Here is a 21,239-nt window from a genome sequence, read left to right on the forward strand (position 1 = left end):
GGCAATGGCTCAAATGTTATGGGTTGTCCTCTGCTGATGAGATCGGGAAAACATTAAGTCAAGATTCAGAGATCAGAAAAGAGAGAAATGATACCTTATTGTCCTACAAGTTAACACAGAGTGACACTACCATCTAGTGGACCACAGGGCTAATGTCAAATGTGTCTACACTGAAGGCACTTGAAAATCAACACTTGAAAACCTTCACTGCAAACTGAAGATTCCCTTCTCCCCAACAGTGAAAAGATCATGCAGAGACTAACTCATAGGAAAAAAACAGTGAGACCAGCCAGGACATTTAAGGACAGGCCTGTATTGGTAGAGGAAATCTCTGTTTCCCCCCTGGAGATTAGTTCTGTCTAATCCACTGCAAATATAAACTCCATGAGCTTCATGCAGCCTGATATACATCAAAATAAACTGTTTCTCCTCACCTGTGGATGAAATGATTCTCTTCAAGATATTTACAGCCGCAGGCAATATCCCTAGCTATGTTCAGGAGGTCCTGCATTGTTAGCATGGATGGTTGATTCTGGAAAAGGACGCACAGAAAATGGTAAGGGAAGAAGTACAGTAGGAGAATGTAGTTCAGGCAGGGGATAATCAGAGGGGCAGAAGAAAGGAAAGGGAGAGATATAGACACAGGGTGAAGCAGGTCAGAGTAAGGAGTCAGAAAATGAGTAAACTCTTGTTAAAGCCAAAAAACTTTCAGAAGACTTAATTTCTGAGCACAGTGCATGAGTGTAAGCTGCAAGAGATTTATGGCCTGGTCTGAATAGCCTAGTAAAGGGAGTGAGAGAGAACTATTCCCTACTGGTACAGGACTTCGTGAAATCAAGAGGCAAGCAGATTTTAAAGGTGAAATGGGAGACAAAAAACACCCCACCTACTATGAAAGAGTGAATTAATAAATTATCAATGGAAATCAGCACATTAGACAGAGAGCAAAGACGCACATCTCTGAACCAGCAGTCAGCGTTCACCAACTTATCCGTTCTTGTGGAAGGACAGATATTACCCTCAGGAGCCAAGCACAAAAAAGGATGCTTTACCACAGGACTCTGGCACCGGTATTAGCCCTTCACTATCTGCACTTGCCTAACTGAAAGCAATGAAGAAGTCTTCCTCCAGCAGTCCTCCATATTTTCAAGCCATCATTTATTTCCCCATATGGAAATTTCCTTGGTGTTCCTCCAGGAACTTCTGTATTGCTTTTGGGAAGGGTGGGGAGCAATTACTACACTGTTTAATAAAAGTCTGAGAGTTATCAAGTAAATTGTTCTTTTTAAGGCTGATTTTTTTTTCTGGATGCTGTTATCACTGTAATTTCTCATGCTCAAACCACATAACACACTAAAGCTATTGAGCACTATTTTTATTGGCTAGGCAAATTACTGTACAATGCTCTTGGACACCTTCAAGGGAGAATTATTATAGTTATAAAGTAGTAATTTCTGAAGAGGAAATGAAAAGCAAGAAGGAGAAATAGAACCACAGACTTGCAGACCTTATCTCTGCTCTGGGACCCCTCTGTCAGAAGACTGTGATGAGAGGGCAGGCGGAGACAACTAAAGTTGTTTAGCCTAAGGAAGAGAAGGCTCTGGGGAGACCTCATAGCAGCCTTCCAGTACTTAAAGGGGGCCTACAGGAAAGATGGGGAGGGGCTCTTTATCAGGGAATGCAGGGATAGGATGAGGGGTAGTGGTTTTAATCTGAAAGAGATGAGATTTAGATTAGATATTAGAAATTTTTTTACTGTGGATGCCTCATCCCTGGAGGTGTTCAAGGTTGGGCTGGATGGGGCTTTGATCAACCTGATCCAGTGGAAAGTGTCCCTGCCTATGGCAGGGGGCTTGGAACTGGATGATCTTTAAGGTCCTTTCCAACCCAAACATTCTATGATTCTATGAATTTTCTCTGCAGCCAATGAAACTTGTTGTGAAATACATTAATGATGGGGCTTGGTCTGTTTTCAGATTGGGTATACGTGGACATTTTCTTTAATATTTAAGGGGACTTCAACTACTGTATTTGCGATCAGCCAGCTTACTAGCTAACACAGCAGCAAGCTTGTTTCTACATGATATTTGGAAAATAACTGTTCTTTATATTACAATTATACATAATATTAAAATAAGATTATTTATTATTCTCTGCTGCCCACAAACATCATCTACTCACAGAAGTTGTACCAATGCCAAAAATACAAGAAAGAGGTTAAACTTGTTAATAGCAGCATAGGAGTATACTCACACATGAAGCTGTATTATCATAAGTATTTGGGGGGGGTGTGGGTGTGGGATGAGGGGGTGTGTAGGAGAAGCTGTGCAACTGCATCATGTAGTGTAGGAGTGCATGAGGCATCAGTCAGCCTCCTCCTGCCCCACAGGCAGCCAGTACAGGCACCTCAATACAACAAGGAACAACATAGAATCAGGCCTAACTCTTCTTTGTATTTAAGCCCCTGCCACAGTGCTACATGCAGGCTTCTCTCTTCAATTAGTATAAATTTGTGCATCTCCGTATGGTACCGATGCACACCTGCTGAGGACCTAGTCCTACAAATCCCCATGACTGCATATCAGTATTACAACTTCAACAACTCACACACCATCACAGTGCACAGAAAACAAGGCAGACATTGAAGGAAGAAAGCCCTTTAATTTGCAGTCCAATTGACAGAAAACTCTGGAATTGTTGGACAGGATTTCACTCTTTCCTCCTCAGTTACTAATAAAATAGAGTTCTGGCACTGTTTTCATTTTCTCTCACTGACATCTGCTTACATCAAGCAAGCAGACTTGTGTATCCACGAGTGTGCAGGAGCCATATACACAGCCCTGCTTGGCTTATATGACTTTATCCAATTCATAAAAAAAAAATAACAAAAGTTGTACTAAAATCAACCACAAGCCTAGACGGGAAGTTATCTTACCACTTTGGGTCGATTCTGCCGAAGAAAGCTCTTCATATCTCCTCCAGCCATGAGCTCAAGCAGAATGAAGCGAGGCAGTGTCTGCAGGCTAACACCAATGCACTGCACTATATTTTGGTGATTGAACTTACTGAAAGCCAAGATCACAGCAACATGGAAGAGAAAGACAGCATTAGTATCTGGCCAACATCCATCACACCCACTGTGCCTCACGCTCTGGCAATCTGGAGCAAATCCTGATGCAGTGCAAGTTACTGAACTAATTCCTACTCCAGCCATTTCAAAATGCCTCTCTGATTATTAGACTACCAAGAACAGAGCTATGCTTAGGTTTGCACATGAAAAGCTTTCAACAGAAGGTATGAAAAGCTGAAAGTAAAGCAGAGCTTTCTGTTTGTGACAAAAGAATTTAATGAACACACTGACTGAAAGATGGGGGTGACATGAGAGGGAAAAGAGAGCTAAATACTTAAAATATGCAAATATTATTGGCAATTGTGAAACAAAATTCTGACTGGTGGGGATTTATCTTCAGCATTGGTTATTTTAAATATACTGCTGTCTAGTTTGATGGACTCTGTTCAGTATCTAGTCTGATAAAGGCACTCAGCTAATAGCTACTGCAGCAGCTGCTTATGTGATGGCTTTCTGCCTCTTACAAAAGAAAGCTGAGATTGTCAAGAAGCTCATTAAGACTCAGTCATTAGAAAGCAGCATCTTCCCTCAGATAGTGATTACCTGGATAACACAGGAACTAAAATGGAAATGAAGCTGGGGAAGAGAAAGAGTCATAAGCTACTAAGTGAAATAAAGCACTTTTTAATTGACTGAAACTGCTCCTCAGAAAACGTACATCAAGTGTTACTACCTGTTCGGCTGCCAAATTCTTGCAGAATTTAGGAAGTGGCACTATGTCATGAATTTCATGCTTTAATAGCAGAAAAACAACATCTAGGTATGAGCCAGGCCAGACAATGAGAAGAGGAACTTCATGTTGCAGAAATTAAAAATGCATAAATTCTGATCACTTACAATAAACCCTGATTATATTGTGTTGTTTTTTTTTTAAAGTTGCCCTTGACTTTGTTATTGTTTTAAGGTTATGGATTAGGTGGTAACAGGAATGGTTGGCTGTTATCTTTTCCTGGCAGGTTTTATAGATCTCATAGTTCACTGCCAGGAGGTCATGAAGATGAGACGTTATAAAGGTTTTATCAAGCTTGCAAAGACATCAAAAGCCAGAACACATTTAAGAGAAGTGGCCACACTGGGAGAAGGGCTGTGTTCCATTTGCAAAACCTACACACAAACAGAGCCACGTTCACTACCTTATCTCTGCATAGGTTTCAGAGTGTCTCACTCAGCTATCTTTTGTGCAAAGGAAGTCTAAAATACCAGGATCTTCACTGCAAAAGACACTTGATTATGGCAAAAAGTTCTACAGACATGAAAAGCAAAAAGGCTGCATGCATCCTTAGCTACTGACTGAAAGGCACAGTTCTCTTCCCCATCCCACTGCTGTGTGGGGCTGAGTTGCCTACTGGCATTAAACCACAACAGATGTGCAACAAAAGAACCTCAGTTACCTTGCTTGAGATGTAGAAGTAACTAAAGCCAATCCTATGCTACTAAAATGCCATCTGGTGAAAAATAAAGCTGGATTTCTTTTCCAAACCCAAGCAAGTGGATTAATGATTCTCATTACCTCCATTACTCTTATTCCACCTGCCCACCATCAGCATAAAAACCTGAAACAATACCTGATAATCAATGCTTCCATCAGGAAATCCATCTCATCCTGCTCAGAGCAGACTTCTGGGAGGGTCTGTGGAGAAGTAAAGTCAGTGAAGACCATCCCACCAGAGAACTGAGAACATATAGGTGACCACCAACGGAAAAAAACCCAACCAAAACAAAACAAGAAAAGAATAAGCGTTTAAACGTGGATGAATTTAGGAACCTACAAGGAGGGGCTCATTTTTTTCAGTGCCCAGTTTATTGGACTGCATGTGACCCACTTGGTAGTTAAAGTTAGACCAGGAAACTGGTGACCTACTTGGAGATTTTTTTGTATGTCTTTAACTATATGTAAGGTTCTGCAGCAGAACTGCTTCAGATACATATCAAGAAAGGCATTAGGTGGTGAATTACAGATCTAGTAAGCACTTTGAAGTGACAGGTATTAATTTATTTTCCTTTTTCTAAACATCCACGTTGCAGCACAGGCTTCCATGTCATGTAACACACAGAGTCACGTGATTTAAATAATATTAATGTCACGTGGTCTTATAGCTTTCTCTTCTTGCCAGCAGATTTGGACAGCCTCTGCCACTCAATAAACATGAACTGAGGGTGCAGACAGCAGTAGGAACAGAGCCTGCTACTGTGCCCACTGCTGTAACATTATGGGATGGTATGGCCACAGCTGTGTGTAATGCCTGCTGCCGAACTGCCTGCAGAGAGGTGGGACATGGACTGCTCAGAGGCTGGCATGGAAACAGTTCCTGTCATCAGTAGTACGGGCTACAGAAGACACGGTCACATTTCATACATCAGATAAGCAATTGCTTGACACAGGACAGTGCAGATGATCTATTAAATTTGTGGGATACCCACCAGAAATACGTGAGGTATATTGCAAATAGATTGTGTAATTTATCCCCAGTCTCCACCTGCTTCTTAGAATCATAGAATAACCAGGTTGGAAGAGACCCACCGGATCATCGAGTCCAACCATTCCAATCAAACACTAAACCATGCCTCTTAGCACCTCGTCCACCCGTGCCTTAAACACCTCCAGGGAAGGTGACTCAACCACCTCCCTGGGCAGCCTGTTCCAGTGCCCAATGACCCTTTCTGTGAAGAATTTTTTCCTAATGTCCAGCCTAAATCTCCCCTGGTGGAGCTTGAGGCCATTCCCTCTTGTCCTGTCCCCTGTCACCTGGGAGAAGAGGCCAGCACCCTCCTCTCCACAACCTCCTTTCAGGTAGACCAGGGCTGATGTGCGCTATCCCAAAATAAGCTGAGCATGGTCATAAGTTGGGCCCCATGGCTTCTCTACCAGTTTCAAACCATGGGGAAGAGCACCTTTTTGGTGATGCTCAGGGTGTCACTTGACAGCGAACTGGGTGAACAGGTGGGCAGGTGGGCAGACAGAGCCCTAACAAGCAGACATCATTGCTGAGACTTTCAAAATTTGTGACATCCTCACTAGGTTATCACAACTGAACAACATGCTAACCTACTTCTGTTTGCCACTGTGCTGTGGTGCTTCCTGCGGTCTGGACAGTGAAACTGGGTTCAGCAGTTATAACTGCTTGCTAGTGTCAGTTCTGGGTATTAACACACATTTGCTCAGTGGCACAGGGAAGTTCAAAACACAATGTCATAATGCATGATTCTTTCATGTTTTTTTTTCTTTTAAAGAGGATTTTGAAAGACTGGATGAATAACAGTAGAACTTATTTTTATTAATGGAATCTATGTTTTTGGTTGAACTCATAGAATTAGATTTGGTTCACTGAGTCACAAGCTTATAACAGAACAAAAGCAGGCTATAAGCATCCTTAACTTCAGGGCTGAGTAACTTACAAATCCTGAGGCAACAGTGTAATTTCACAGAGAACTAGCTGTTATCTCTTGTCATTAATGACACAGAAATCAGCATGATATCACCATATATATTCAGAGCAGCATATTTACCACTGTGAAATACTAAGACAACCTGAAAGTTTCACATATGGTAGACAAACACTACTGTCTGTCTAAAGGAACTGTGACTGAGAAACAATACAAATTTTGAAATAAGGTAATGTCAGGTGAAAAACTTAGAAGAAAGCACTCAAAACCCACTGGAATGTTGAAGTAATAATATATACACATTACTATAAATACTTAGTGCTTGCAGTCACATAAATGCTTCATAGTAATATTTGCCAAGGCTTTCTTTACTTTATACAAGATTTAGAAATCCTCTTCTACTCCACAATGCACCCCAAAACGTCTGTTTGTTGCTGTCTTCTTCCCCTTAAGTTTCTTTTTTGTTGGCTACTCAGATCCATAAATCATTGAGGCAAAAAGCCATTGTGGCAGGTTCTCCACTGGGGTGAACTGATGGGTTTGTGTTGTTTTCAATGGAGCTATATATATTTATGTTGATAGATAACTTGCTATTTTATTTTTACCTATTCTCAGGTGACTAATTCACACAACTTCCCATCTAAGGTCATTGTTTCTATCTCTCCTAAACAATGGGAGAGGAGCCCACAAAAGAGACTGACTGCCCTTTTTATTTGCCTGATTCTCCTCCTGGTTAGATCACAGCTTACAGCCATCAGGCACGCAGCAAACAAGACAGATGCTTTACTTGCAACCTGCTGCTAGTGCCACACAGCTCAAAAATCAAAGTTTATAATTCCTGGATGCAGCACTGTGTGGGAACCTGCATCACACACATCACATTATACATGTGATGAATGTGAATCTCCAGTTGGAATACTAATAAGATAATATGGTTCTTCTGGGTAATTATTGTTGTATAAGAAATTTGTGGATACTGACCTTGATAGCCACTTGAAGAGGGCTGGGATCCCCTGCAATGCCAACCACAGTTCCCTCATAAACCTCACCAAATGCACCATGTCCTAGTGCCCTGGAAGAAAAAAAGAGAGAACAGATGTTACTCAGGCCCTGAATCCAGCACTGGCTGAGCTCTTCATGCAGTCCAATAAAACCTTTAAAGGAATAAAACCTTTACAGGAATAAAACCTTCTGTAAGAGATGGAATGAACAACAGCTTTGTTTTCATCCCAAAGCTCCTGAAAATAACTTCCCTGTATTTTCTGACATATTGCTACAGCAGGAAGGTTTGATCCTGTATGGCTCTGAACAAAGAAAGCAGCCTGCTCAATCCTAGGGCCCTATCACCAATGGCAAACCAACGATACGCAAGTATGGCAATAACAAGTCAAGAAAGAACCAGAAAATAACAGAACAAGGTAGCTGCAAGACGATGTCTTCAGAATCATAGAATCATAGAATCATAGAACCACCAGGTTGGAAAAGACCTCTAGGATCATTGAGTCCAACCATTCCTATCGAACACTAAACCATGCCCCTCAGCACCTCGTCCAGTGCTCAATGACCCTTTCTGTGAAAAATTTTTTCCTGATATCCAGTCTGAACCTCCCCTGATGCAGCTTGAGGCCATTGCCCCTTGTCCTGTCCCCTGTCATTTGGGAGAAGAGGCCAGCATCCTCCTCTCTACAGCCTCCTTTAAGGTAGTTGTAGAGAGTCGTAAGGTCTCCCTTCAGCCTCCTCTTCTCAAGGCTAAACAACCCCAGTTCCCTCATAAGACTTGTTCTCCAGCCCCTTCACCAGCTTTGTTGCTTTTCTCTGGACTCGCTCCAGAGCCTCAACATCCTTCTTGTAGCAAGAGGCCCAGAACTGAACACAGTATTGGAGGAGCGGTCTCACCAGTGCCGAGTACAGAGGAAGAATAACCTCCCTGGACCTGCTGGCCACATGGTTTCTGATACAAGCCAAGATGCCATTGGCCTTCTTGGCCACCTGGGCACACTGCTGGCTCATGTTCAGCCAGCTATCAATCAACACCCCAAGGTGTTGGCTTTTTTCAGGAGATGGTGTAAGACAGCACATAAGAATGATCATTTTTTTCCTTCTAGAGTTTACATAACTTTGAACAATCTCATCTGGATGGTATGGAGCCAAAGAGCATCCTAGCATGCATTTCCTTGTGACAGGAAATGTCCTAGTGACAGGAAATGCTGAAAAAGAAATAGTGCTATAGATTTATCAGGTGGCAAGTGTAATCCAGGACATCATATAAATACCCTATGCTTTGTGTGGGAACATGGAACAGGAGACTCATGAACTTCTGCTTTATAACTTTACAGAATCAAAATATATTAGAAAACATAACAGGTGTCACATCTGTCATATTTTGTCTAGCTTGGACTAGGTGCTTCCCAGTTAGTCAGGCAGGTGACCCTTGTTTTCTCATCCTTGATACCTGATGATGAGTACAACAAACAGGTGAGCCCTATCTCTGCCTTTGCTTCAGGCTGCCTTTCCTCTCCTGTGCCAGAGAGCAAACCCTGCAGCAAGTCTTACCGAAGCAGAGAGATGTTCTTCCGTGGGATTTCCTTCAGTTCACTCAGAGCGGCAGCCTTCCCTGCGAAGCAGTAGTTGGGGTTGTAATCTGTCATGATGGCCGATGTGCGGATTTTGCTCAGTTTATATTCTGGACTCTGCAGTCGTGCTCTGGCTCCTTCCAGCTGCTGCTTCTTAAGGTGATAAACTAGGGGTGCGGAGACAAATAAAAATGCACAAACAAGATCAACACCTGGAAAGAAAAGACAATGGTAGCCGCATAGAACAGAAAGAAACCATAACTATAAGTGCTCAAGAAGTACCACCCCAGTATCAGGTTCTTCTCTGTGCTCTCTATCAAGACTGGATATGCAAGCAGTCTTACTCCTGCTGTTTTAATCACATGGCAGGAGCTGAGGTTTCCTCTGCTTCTTTGTACATCAGCTAGGGAAAGGCTGCTCCACAAGGTACCTTGCTAGCATTAAGTCCCAAAAAGCAAACCATCTCCTTGAATTTATTATATGTTTGAATATAGACTGGCTTCAGCCTACAGAATGCTAGCGGCTGAAGAAATGCCTGCTAACAGAGTTTCCCAAGCTCTTTCCACAGTAGCAAATATCAGGACAGAGCGGTTCTTATCCTTTAGGACTACACTTATGCCTAACTTGGGGAGGAGTGGAGGAGGAGGAAGTTAATCACAGAATTGTTTAGGGTGGAAAAGACCTTTAAGATCATTGAGTCCAACTGTAAATCATTCCATCATTTCTTTCTCCCTGTCCCTCTGATCCACTTGGGAGACCATAACACTCTGGTTCCAAGTACTAAAAGCAGTAGACATATGGTTGGGTGGTCTCCTTTTGTCTAATTTAACTGGGAAATTCCAAGTCAAATGGGGATAAGGACTAAGTGTTTCTTACTGATAGATAGGCTGCCACAAGTGAGGATCATTCCAAGCACCACAATCACAGCCACCACAGCCAGGAGGAGTGGAAGAGGCAGATGTCCCTCTGGGATAGGACCTTGCGGCACTGGTAAAGAAAAATAGAGGTGTATTACTCAGAAAACAACCAGAACTGCTGTAAGGCATCCCTCTGAATGTTGTTCCTATTTCAGAAAAATTACAGAGATTATGGCCAGATCATTTTATAAAAACCACAGCAAATTCCTCTATGGCTCTGGAGGCTGAAAAAACCCACATAAATAATTCTAAAAACATTGTGAAGATAAAAAAACTAACTGATGAAACACAGGTTTCTTATCCTTTCTTCTCTGCTCATTAAGAGCACTGCTCATTAAGTTGAAACTCTCTACAGTCTTAATGCTTTGGAGTTACAAGAGACCGTGTCAGGAAATAACAGTGAATACCAGGCATCAGCTGAACAGGTACTGCAGGAAACTGCTGTGGAAGGAAGTAATTTGTGGCTTAAATAAGTCAGCAGTAGGTGGTATGTTATACTGGAGAGGTATTTACACTTAAATATCAGATACACTGTGCCCCTTCAGGAAAATGAAGTAATTTATGGCTTAAATAAGTCAGCAGTAGGTGGTATGTTATACGGGAAAGGTATTCATGTTTACATATCAGATACACTGTGCCCCTTCAGGAAATTTACAGTGTCTCTTTACAGATATTTTACCTTCTACTTAATCCACACCTGAATGTGGGAGATGGTGACAGAGATGCAGCTCAGCGTGTAAGGAAAGGACATCAGGAATGTTCAGACTAATGTTTGACTGATATTTCTCATAACACTGTGATCGCTGGAGCCACTAGCTGTAACTTGGAGAACTGACCATCAAAAAAGCGAGGAGGAGAGAAAATACAAAGAATACAGAGTCTATACAATGAGGATAAAACTTCACAACTTACCAGTGCAGGTGACATTGTCATTGGCTAGCACAGCCCCCATCTCACATTGGCAGACTGGTAGGTTGGTGTCAGGGTCCCTCTTACAATTGTCCGAGTGGCAGTGGCTGCAGTTCAGATAGATCTGAATCTCCACCTCACCATGACTCTCCATGGCTGAACAAGAGATCAGACATAACAGGTGGGCTTAGTTCAGTTTTTCCCATCTTGTTCCTGCAAGGAAATAAAAGCCCAAAACCCAAGAGGCATCTACAATTTCTCTCCTCTGCGGGACAGCAGACAGTCCAACACAGTGTGGACATACCAGAAACCTGACGGGAACCAGGAGGGAAGAAGGTATTGGGTCAGAGAGGTCTTGAAGTGAATTGGCCTGGAACTCTCTGGGATTGAGGATATGCAGCTGAACATGATGACTTGTTATCTCTCCTGGCCTAGAGACTGAGAATAAAAGGTCCCAGACCACTACAGAAATATTTAAAGAAATTACCACAGCTTAATATCCAGCCTGCAGAATGAAACATGCCTGAATGAAAAGCATAAAAAGCAAATATAGGAGGAGAAGGACCAGGAAAAAGGAAAAAAGAGAGGCAGAAGGAAAAAGGAGGAAGAAAAGAAGAAAAAATGAAGAGGCATAAGGATTATATTGTACCTGCTAGGGGATGCAAGAAGATCTCTCCAATGGGGTTCACAAAGGAGATGCCATCTTGCCCATCAGCTGTGATATCATCATTATCAGAGGCATGCCCCCCTGGGGAAAGAAGACTATGATTAACTGAACCATGCTGCAAAAAACCCATGATGCCTCTGAAGTGTTGCACTCATTTCTGGCTCTTTTAACCTGTGGTCATTGCAATGTCTCCAGTGACATTCATATGTGTAATGTCCTTGATAGATAAATGCTAACTTGACCCAGCTAGTACCAAGTTTAGGTTTCTCAGTTCAGCAAGGTAAAAATATATTTGCTTTAAACAGAAAAAAAGAAACAGGACATTTTTCCTGGGCAACTTGGGAATGAAGGGGTGATTCAGCATACCTTCCAAATAGTAAGTCATGTAGGAACACTTCTATAACCTTGATTTCCTCAATTAAAGAGACATTGTGAAGAGCAGAATGGGTTTCATACTACTCAGCTTGAAGTATCTGTAAATCACCTTCTGCAGCAGTGTACCTCTGCAATAAGAGCTCTAGCCCTCAACTGCAGGTGCTCTGAAGGTGCAAAATTAGACATCATGACTACTCCCCCATCAGACCTACCTCTGTAGCCTCCGCCTCCTCCACCAGAAGTACAAGCTCCTCCTCCCCCACCAAAGCCACCAGAGGTGGCCCACTGGAACTTGACTAGAGCCTGGGGACAAGCTTGACCACCTTCCCCACCTTCCACAAGGGACTTCCCAGCCTGAGGAAGCACACTCTTATCTTGCCAGCCACCACCTCCACCTTCAGTCAGAGAGAGGAGAGAACAAAATATGAACAGGTGAGGGAAGCACAAGCAAAGGAAAGTAGGAGAGTTACTCTAGAGAGACAGAGATTGTCCCTTATCCTTTTCTTAAGCGTTTGGATTCAAGTTAACTCCTTCTTTAAGGTTAAGAGAACATACACACAAGCTCCTTGTTGTCATGGATAATAACAAATCTAAATTACAGCCTGTGGTACATGCTGCATAACCAGCATGTTAGCACCTATTTCTAGTGGGATTGTGGAATTAAGAAGCCCACCACTCTCCTTCTGGATAACAGATTAGAGCTTTAAGCCATGTGAGATGCTGAGTTCCCTGGGAAAATAAAAAAACCCTGGACTTCCTTATTTCCCTCTAGTGGTCTCTCTGTAAGGATATCACAGCAGGAGATGGAAAACCATTGGGCTTTTTGTCTCTTAGGAATGGATTTTAGGTACAGCTGTTATAAGATTATAAATAAGCTTCCATTTATGGTATAACTCCCATAATATAATTCTTATTGTTAGGGCTTCAGAGGAGTAACAGCAAAACAATCCTCTCTTCAAAGGATATTGTTACAGTGTGGAGGAGTGGGCTCCATCCCCGAAAAAACATTTTCGGTCAGTCATTTCATACAAGAGGGAAGTCCTCCTATGTAGGACTCTACTGGAACACTCCTCACCTGCCCCATGCATTCTCTGTTATCTGGTGACATACCACACAAGAAGAAATCCTTTATAGTTGTTTCTAACAACTACTGCCACCAACAAAATCCAAAAGATCAAGAAGAGCCCCTCACTTCATGCCCGCAGGACAATGCATGTAACTCAACCAGCTGATTCAGACTTTGTGTGGTTTTAGTGTCTCACCTGCTGCCCCAGTCCTCCCACTGACTCCAGGTACTGCAGTGCTGTTCTCAAACTGCTCCAAGGGTAAGTCATCCAGGGAGCTGTCCTGAGCCTTTAGGTAGGCTTTTCCTCCTCCTCCTGCTGCGATGAGCAAAGGTTCGAAAATCCCATCCTTCTGCTGGAAAACCCCCCATCAAACATCAGAAAAAAATCACATCTCTTAGATACGTAAACTCACATAAATTTATCACAAAGCATGAAAACATCCCAAAGAAGAGTAGCCTGAGGCCAGGGGAATGCTGCTAATTGATTCCTAAGTGCATTACAAAACACTGTTTTACACAGTATATTTGTGTACAAAAAAACCCTGTTTAACCGAACACTAGGGTTTTCTTTTACTGGTAGGACTGCTGCCAGTATTAAAGTGGGATCCTGGTGTGATTCCCAGACCTGAGCTGTCAAGAACTGAGGAACCAGTTCAGCTAGCTTAGCGACAGTGACAAGTATGATCAAGGATATATAAAGAGGTAAAGAATTTAAATTAAAGAGACAAAAAAATGAAAGAGACAAAAGGATAGAAAGGGAGAGAGGGAAGGAGAGAAAGAGAGGAGAGGGAGACTTCTTTTTCATCACCTTTTCCTAAGAACTATCATATGCCATGGTTGACAGTGAAAGCTAGTTGCTCTGCTGGATACTGCTCAGGCAGGATGCAGAGAGGAAACACTTACTCTGAAGATGTACGTTGCCCCTCCTCCACCACCACCTCCGCCAGCCCAGTCCTTCAGGTCCTTTTTTCTTCTGTAATCTTCTTCAATGAGAGATGACTCCCCTAAGCAGACCTTCTGGGTTTCAGGATTTCCCTGAAAGGAGACAAGAGATGCACTGAGATACCAGCGAAGTCCAGCTCTTGAGAGTTGTCTGCGCACCTCAATAACATAATATTGTATTGTTTGCGATGTATATCAGGCCAATATAAATCAGTATATATATTATCTTTGTGAAAAGCGAACTCTTCTGGAAGAAGTAACGGCTGAGGGATGAATCTGTCTGTTATTTCTGATTTGTAAACTCACGTTACACATGCAAGTGAAAACACAAATTCTTGCAGAAAAAAACAAAGCGATACAGCAATAACTCATTATTGATATAATATAATTAATATTTTGCATATTTAGAACTTCTTAGACCAAAGAAAATTAAAAGATACTTAATTAAAAGATACTTAATTCTCAGAATTTCCTTATCGCTTTATTTATTAGGTATTTGCCAAGGTCATAAATGCATAAAGCAGAGATGACTTGCATATACTTAGGAGCGAACTACTCACACATCTTGGAACAGAAACCTGGATTCCAGGCACTATTCCTGCTAAATACTAGAGAACACTGAAAAGGCTGTAAAAGTAAAGATTGTTTGTCCATCTTTATGTAGGGTTTTTTTGGTGACATTGAGTTCCAAAAGTTACAATGACTTTGTAAATCTGCCCAACTTCAGATGATGAAGACTGAATGATTTCAGAAACTGCTATGTTGTCTCAGTGCAAGTGAAATCCCTATTTGCACAGGCCATGTCACATACCTAGGCCAGAAGTGTGGCACCAGTTTTACTGCCTGCGTCCCCTCATTGAAAGAAAAGGACAAAAGATGACAAGGTGATGAATATCAAGTGGAAGCAATTGAGGTAAATCTAAGGAGAGAGAAAGAAGGTTTGGTGCTACGGGACTTCAGAGAAAGGAAAACAAATTTAGCTGACATACAAATTCAGCAGGATTTCCAAAGCCAAAGAAAGCTGAGCTTTGGAAGTAGGAAAAATGAAGGTAAACTTTTTCCAATAGTGCCTGCCAAAGGGACACAGTTAGTCCTGGGTTGTACTTTGTAATTTGTAGAACAAGTCATGAAATGCAAGGAAATAATGGACAATTTTGCAGAGTACGATCTAAGCCTTTGGAGTGCACCAGAGAGGGAACTACAGATATACAAATATATATTTTATTTAGATAGATATAATTCTTCTACTAGTTAAAGAGAAAAAAGACTGGTTTTAGAATCTGTTGCAGTATCTGGGAAAGGTATCACATGCTCTGGGCACAGTAAATGATAATTTTAAGTGCCTACAAGAACTGTGTATGCATCCCAAAACTCAGCAGTGTACTTGTGGGGAAAAGAGAAAACTACTTTGTTCCTCTGTATGCGCTGGCAGATCACATTTCCGGAAACAGGCAATAGCAAAGAATTCATGCTGAAGAAGAAGCAACTTTTGAGCCTAAGCGATAAAAGGACCTTCAAATAATGGGGTCTAGTATTAGAGGACATATATATATAAGCATTTGTGTCATCAATTCCTATTCTGAGTTGAATTTTTCATCACAAATGCCTATTCCAAGGGCCACTGTAGGTAATGAGAAGTTTCCCACTGGTTTTGATAGGCTTTGGATTCAGACCTTAGTCTCTACGCTTTCAGATTAAAGCAGTGTAGTTACAACACTGCTGGATGCTACCATAAAAAATAGTAAATTATCTGAAACCCTAGCAGACAGAAAGAGACCTAGGCTGTGGAAAAAGAGAGGGAGCACTCTTGCCTACAAGCTCCCTGCCTAAAATAAGCAGAAGAAACCTGATGAAGAGTTTATTTTTAACACCAGGAGCTTAAAGCAAAGTTCCCTTGGGCATCATATTTGTTTATGCATTTTGGGATTGTTTTTCTTTTCAGAGTTCTTTATATTTGTTTTGAGATTCTTTCTAACTTGATTTATTGGTTCTTCCCAATCTCCTGACTGGATTTCATTGCTGGATCCTGAGATTTCTATCTTTCATCTCCAAACCCCAAGCTACCCACTGAATCTCACTGAATCATATCTGCAAAGTCTCTGCCCATATGTTCTTGTGCAGCCCTCACCCCAGGGCAGGCATCCTCCCCCTGCTGCCCTACTAAGATGTACAGCAGTTCGTCCTTCTCCAGCTGGAAGGTGGCCGAGATGAAGACTCCATGGGACCTTTTATTGTGGTTTTTGGCTCCCTTCCCTCCAGCCGCCCCATAGGCAGAAATCCTGGAAGAAAAAGGGAATAAATAAAGAGACAAATCTCACACTTCTCATCCCCAAAGCAATTCCTTCTGCAAGCTCTCCCCAGTCTGCATGCCCAAATAGACATTGCTCCAGAACAGGCTTCCCTGCTGCAGCATCTCATGGTTATTTACTCATCTGAGACCCTCGTAGCTGAGGCTGTTCACCACACTATAACACTGGAAACGGAGAATTCAGAAGCAAACAACATGCCCTGGTATAGCCAAATATAGAAGATGAAGGCTTTGGGACTGAAATGATGGCAGCACTTGACTGCATGCCCACAGTCACTCCTGTTCAGATCTCTTCTAAGCTACTAATCCATCCTTCCGTGCTTTGCAGTAGATCTGACAGGTCCTTACAGCTACCACTCCTATTTCTCTCTTACTTCACTGCCCCCTCCACCCACTCAGTACAGGTAGTCCCACACTTATGCTTGCTGAAACTTCACAAACAAAAAGTGGTTAAATGTGGCTGTCTCCAGCACACATCCATACTCACCTGTATCGGTTTGTAGCTGGTACTCTCCAGACCTGCACTCCCCGGAGCCTGCCTTCCCTCTCCACAGTCACTGACACGTTGGTGTTCTTATAGGCACTGTCACACTGAGCTTGAGTTGGCCCATGTGGACCACTGGCACCACATGTTGTGAACCACCAGAGAACAACAGATGTGTCCCCTGTGACCAAACCAGCAAGAGTTGGGGAAGATGTGACCTTCTTGTTTTTCTCAGGCATGTGCAATAACTCACAGAACTATATAACCAAAGAGCAAGTATCACTGAAACAAACAACTGTTCCTGTTGATACCTTTCCTTAATGACCCTTTGATGACAAAATTCACATTACTATTATTCACAAAGAACAACACTGATTTTTATATTAAAATGAGATCAAGAGAAAGACCATATTGCGGCAGTAGATACTATCTACAGGGGTGTAAAACGCAGTATGGCTATTTGATCACATGATTATTATAATAATACAAAAATACTTAAACTTCAATTTACAATGTTGAAGACTTGAAAGCCAGTACATGCTGAAGTTAAATTTATCTGCTCAACTTTAATGCAACTCACTCTGAATTATAATACAATTGACTGAGATACCACCCTTAATTATATGATTGCAGAGTACTTGTATTATTCCAACTTTATTCTCATCATAGCACAACTACTGGTCTGTATATAGTCACTATCTGCCTTTATCCCCTCTCAGCTTACTTTGTGCACACTATTTAATAAATCATGGACTGCAGATAAACCCCATCAATTTGAAGGGGAAAGAGAAGGACTTCTGAGGAGGGGTTTATCCAAGTGTCTCACAAACATTATCAATGACAGCATGAAGCAAAGAAATATTATTCAACTTTCCAGATGAGAACTGAAGCATATACACATAAATAAAGGTTGAGAACACCTGCCATTACAAGTAATGATCATCTATGAATCGTGGTGAAAATTCTAAGTGACTTGTCTCAGCCTTGCACGAGAACGTTGTGGCATCAGGAACAGTTGTGAGGACATCCTGTTGCTGCTTTCAGAAGGGGCCCTTTTCTCTAGGAAAATTTCTTCCTGGTTTTCATTAAGCATTATTCTTTTTTTCTACAACAACACATCAGATAAACGTATCCTCTGTTTCACAAAGCTTGTTCAAGACCCAAACATATCCATCATGTCCAGGCAATGAGATGAGGCCTAAGAATAGAACTACTCAATAGCGTAGAAGGTAGCACATGCACAAGGACCAGAGTCAGGAGTAGAACTGCTTAAGAGTTGAACGATTAAAATTGCAGTAAAAATCACAAACCTTAAAAAGAAATGCTAATATTGTTTAAAGGAGAAGGCAAGCAAAACTATCCCAAACAGATGTCATCCTGTGACCATGCAGATGGATCACTGGGGTAAGAGCACTAGTAGCTACATAACAGAATCTCTGCCTCAAGCACAACCTCCCCTCCTCAAACCCTCCTTTAGGCAGTTCTCCTGACCCACAGAGTTGTTATCTGTCCTCCAGAGCGGCAGTGGCTACTGCTATCAGTAAACTGGTCCCTAGTGTCCCTCATTCTCCTAGTTTTCATCCAGTTTTCCTTCTTAGTGTGTTTCCAGATCCTCAGTTTACTTCCCTTCCCTGGGTCTTCATCTTTACACCTCTTTTCTTCACCCATTAAGTTAATCGCTCCCAGTAAATCTCTGTCTATCCTCAGTATCTTTACTTAAAGAATCTGCTATTTAAGAATTGTTGAGTTGGGCTCCAGCAAACTGCTGCCCTACAGCCAAACAAAGACTACCTGACATTGTCTCCACATCTCTGGGATGGATTTAGATGTCCAGTTGCTATAGGGCAGGCAGATCACACAGGAGACAGGAAGGGAGCCACCTTTTATACCCAAGAGACTTGCTCTCAGTACTGAATCATGTACCTGGGAGGGAAGGCTCTTCCAGGGGGTTCAGAAGATGTTCATCCAGGACACTGATCTCCTGTGGGTACTGGCGCTTCCCACCAAAATAATTTGGTTGTCTTCCTGTAATAGTTTGTAGAATGGATGAGACAGATTAGAGGATGGTAGAAAAGAAAGATGGAAGATTTAAAGATCACATGAATGAACCAAGTGCAACTTTTTGGTTAAAATAAGTAACTCTAACCTCAGATAGAAAAGGCGTTTTAAATAATCATATTTTTTAATTATTCTTTTGGGCCCATGTCTTGGGTTAGCTACTTATATCTGTGCTGAAATCAGTGGGTCCTCAAATGAACAAAAACTTTTCATGTTATCACATGCAGGCTCACCTGCAGGATAAGCTCCTTGGCCAGCAAACTGCACTGCCTGTAATTACAAGAGACTTTAGGAAGAGCATAGCGTGGGAGAACAGATACCAGGTATGGATGCTCTGCTGGTCTAAGAGGCAGGTGACATTTCTGGACAGGCAAATGAATGGATGTGCAAAGCAAAAAGTGTTAATTTTCATTCTGAATGTTGTCATGGTAAGTAAAACAGTCTAACAGTTCACTCCCTTCTCAGCAACCAACTCTGAGCATCTCAGATCTTGCTTAAGGAATAAAACACTAAATAAAATTACATGTCTCAGTAACATACAAAGTTAAGAAACAGTAGCATACCCTTCACACAAGACACAAATCTTTGGGCAAATCTTTTTGGAAAACAGAATGAAACACTCCATTTCTGACCAGTCAAACAAGGCTCACTCCTTTCTCAGAGAGGAGGAAATTCAAAGCAATTGCTGATCCAAAGCATCTGAATGTATTGAGAACACTACATAACCAATGCTGCCTTTTAACAGGAAAAAGTAATAATTGAAGGGTGTCCTATAATCTGCAACCATTCTGTTTTAATAGTTGAATTACCCATTTTAATGTAGATCTTCAACTGGAAAATCTCTAAGAAAAAGGAGACAGTTTCATTTTATGACCCTCAGTTAATTTAATACTGAATATTTTTCACTAGTTGAAAAACATTACAAATATTTCAATTTGTTCCAGTTGTGAGAATCTAACAGCTGTTTGACACTTTATTCAAAAGAGACTCACTCAGTTCCAGCTGGACAATTATCTCTGCTGCAAAGCCACTGTTCTAAAGAGTGATAATTAACACCCTTGTTAGCTGTGTCAGAAAGGCCAAATAACTGATTGAAGTGTGGAGACCTTGCTGAGCTTTTCTTATTGAGAATAATCCCCCCAGGTCTGCCTGAAAGCACACTGATGGATGGAAGTAAAAGGGAGCTTTGTACTGACACACTCTGTACAAACTGAGATAGAGAACTTCAATTGACAGAGTTGTCAAGCAAGCAAAAAACTGAATTTAACCCAAACCAAATGATCTGGACCAAAGGCAAGAAGGAAAACCAAATGAAGAAGACAATGCACAGTCAGAAAAGATGCTTGGTGTCCCAAGGCCTGCACTAAATTATGAATCCCAAAGGTCACAACATTATCAGATACTTAAGAGATGTACAAGAAATCTAGTTTTGTTTGCCAGAGGGAAGAAATGTAAATAAGTCTCTGAAACACTGAGTCAGACTGTGTGTCTGCACAGATATTTTTGCAGCATCCCGGTTGAGCATCCTAAAGCAATGCATCGATTCCAAATAAACAATCTTTCCTCCTTCTCCAAACAGCCTGAAACACTCAATGCATTGGAAGAAAGCTTCCGTCTCCTCTGTGCTCAGCAGCAGACAAGCTGCAAGCCAGGCTGAGCATCACTTTGTCCACATGAGCTGTTAACTCTTAGAATGCTGATATTTCATGCACTGTCAGACATGAATTTGTAAAGTGGCATGTAGCCCTGGGGTCCAGGGGCTGGTGCTCCAGTCTATTTCAGCTTCTACATCCTCCTCTGACAGCCAACATGTTGACTGTAAATGAATGGAAAGGAATAAGACTTAATTCATACGAAGATGTATCTATATCAGAAAAATTTGAAGAGCACAGGACTCCTTTCTCCAAGAATAAGCTAATGCTGTTGATTTCCACCCTGAAAAGGGACAGAGGGAAGTGTAAAGGAGAAACACAGAGCATATCCTGCAGGCAAAGAGCCTAACTCTGTTTCTGGGACTGTAATGCAAAAAGATGTAATGGTCCCAGGACCGGGATTAATCAGAGTGAGGTGCCCCACAGGATCCTCAAGTGTGCATGGTCTCCTCATTACTGATGCAGATTTGAGTATTTCTGGAAGCCTCTCCTGCTTGTCCTGAAGCAGAACAGAGAATAAGGAAGCTGCACCAGCTTCTTGCTTCCCCCTTCCCCACCCCTTTGGTTGATCTATTGCATTTCTAGTTGACACCTTCTGAAATCAGTGAAATGAGGCAGTAATGAGGGCTTGAACCACTCCACACCATTCATCTCAATCAATGAGATTGGCAGGTCAACAGAGCTAGACTTTGCTGGGTCAGGGACTTTGAAGCAAAGAACTAGAGGTATGCTATACAAAAGCTCTCTTTTGACAGTCTTGCCATTTCTAAACCA

At 41.9% G+C, this 21,239-nt stretch overlaps 1 protein-coding gene across 1 annotated transcript in view; it reads right to left on the reverse strand.

Annotated features, from left to right (window-relative positions):
• LTK (leukocyte receptor tyrosine kinase) overlaps nt 1-21,239 on the reverse strand; it is a 56,370-nt gene that overhangs the window by 7,101 nt on the left and 28,030 nt on the right. Inside the window, exons 11-24 of the mRNA XM_069858391.1 lie at nt 18,679-18,780; nt 16,759-16,936; nt 16,092-16,242; nt 13,925-14,056; nt 13,218-13,374; nt 12,168-12,350; nt 11,563-11,661; nt 10,917-11,069; nt 9,964-10,074; nt 9,068-9,254; nt 7,496-7,586; nt 4,696-4,760; nt 2,936-3,065; nt 435-532 (exon numbers count right to left, since the gene is read on the reverse strand). Of these exons, the coding sequence (XP_069714492.1) occupies nt 435-532; nt 2,936-3,065; nt 4,696-4,760; nt 7,496-7,586; nt 9,068-9,254; nt 9,964-10,074; nt 10,917-11,069; nt 11,563-11,661; nt 12,168-12,350; nt 13,218-13,374; nt 13,925-14,056; nt 16,092-16,242; nt 16,759-16,936; nt 18,679-18,780 (1,837 nt within the window). The remainder of the gene's footprint in view (nt 1-434; nt 533-2,935; nt 3,066-4,695; nt 4,761-7,495; nt 7,587-9,067; nt 9,255-9,963; nt 10,075-10,916; nt 11,070-11,562; nt 11,662-12,167; nt 12,351-13,217; nt 13,375-13,924; nt 14,057-16,091; nt 16,243-16,758; nt 16,937-18,678; nt 18,781-21,239) is intronic.

The sequence above is a fragment of the Phaenicophaeus curvirostris genome, chromosome 5, assembly GCF_032191515.1.
Source record: "Phaenicophaeus curvirostris isolate KB17595 chromosome 5, BPBGC_Pcur_1.0, whole genome shotgun sequence".
Classification (NCBI taxonomy): Eukaryota; Metazoa; Chordata; class Aves; order Cuculiformes; family Cuculidae; genus Phaenicophaeus; species Phaenicophaeus curvirostris.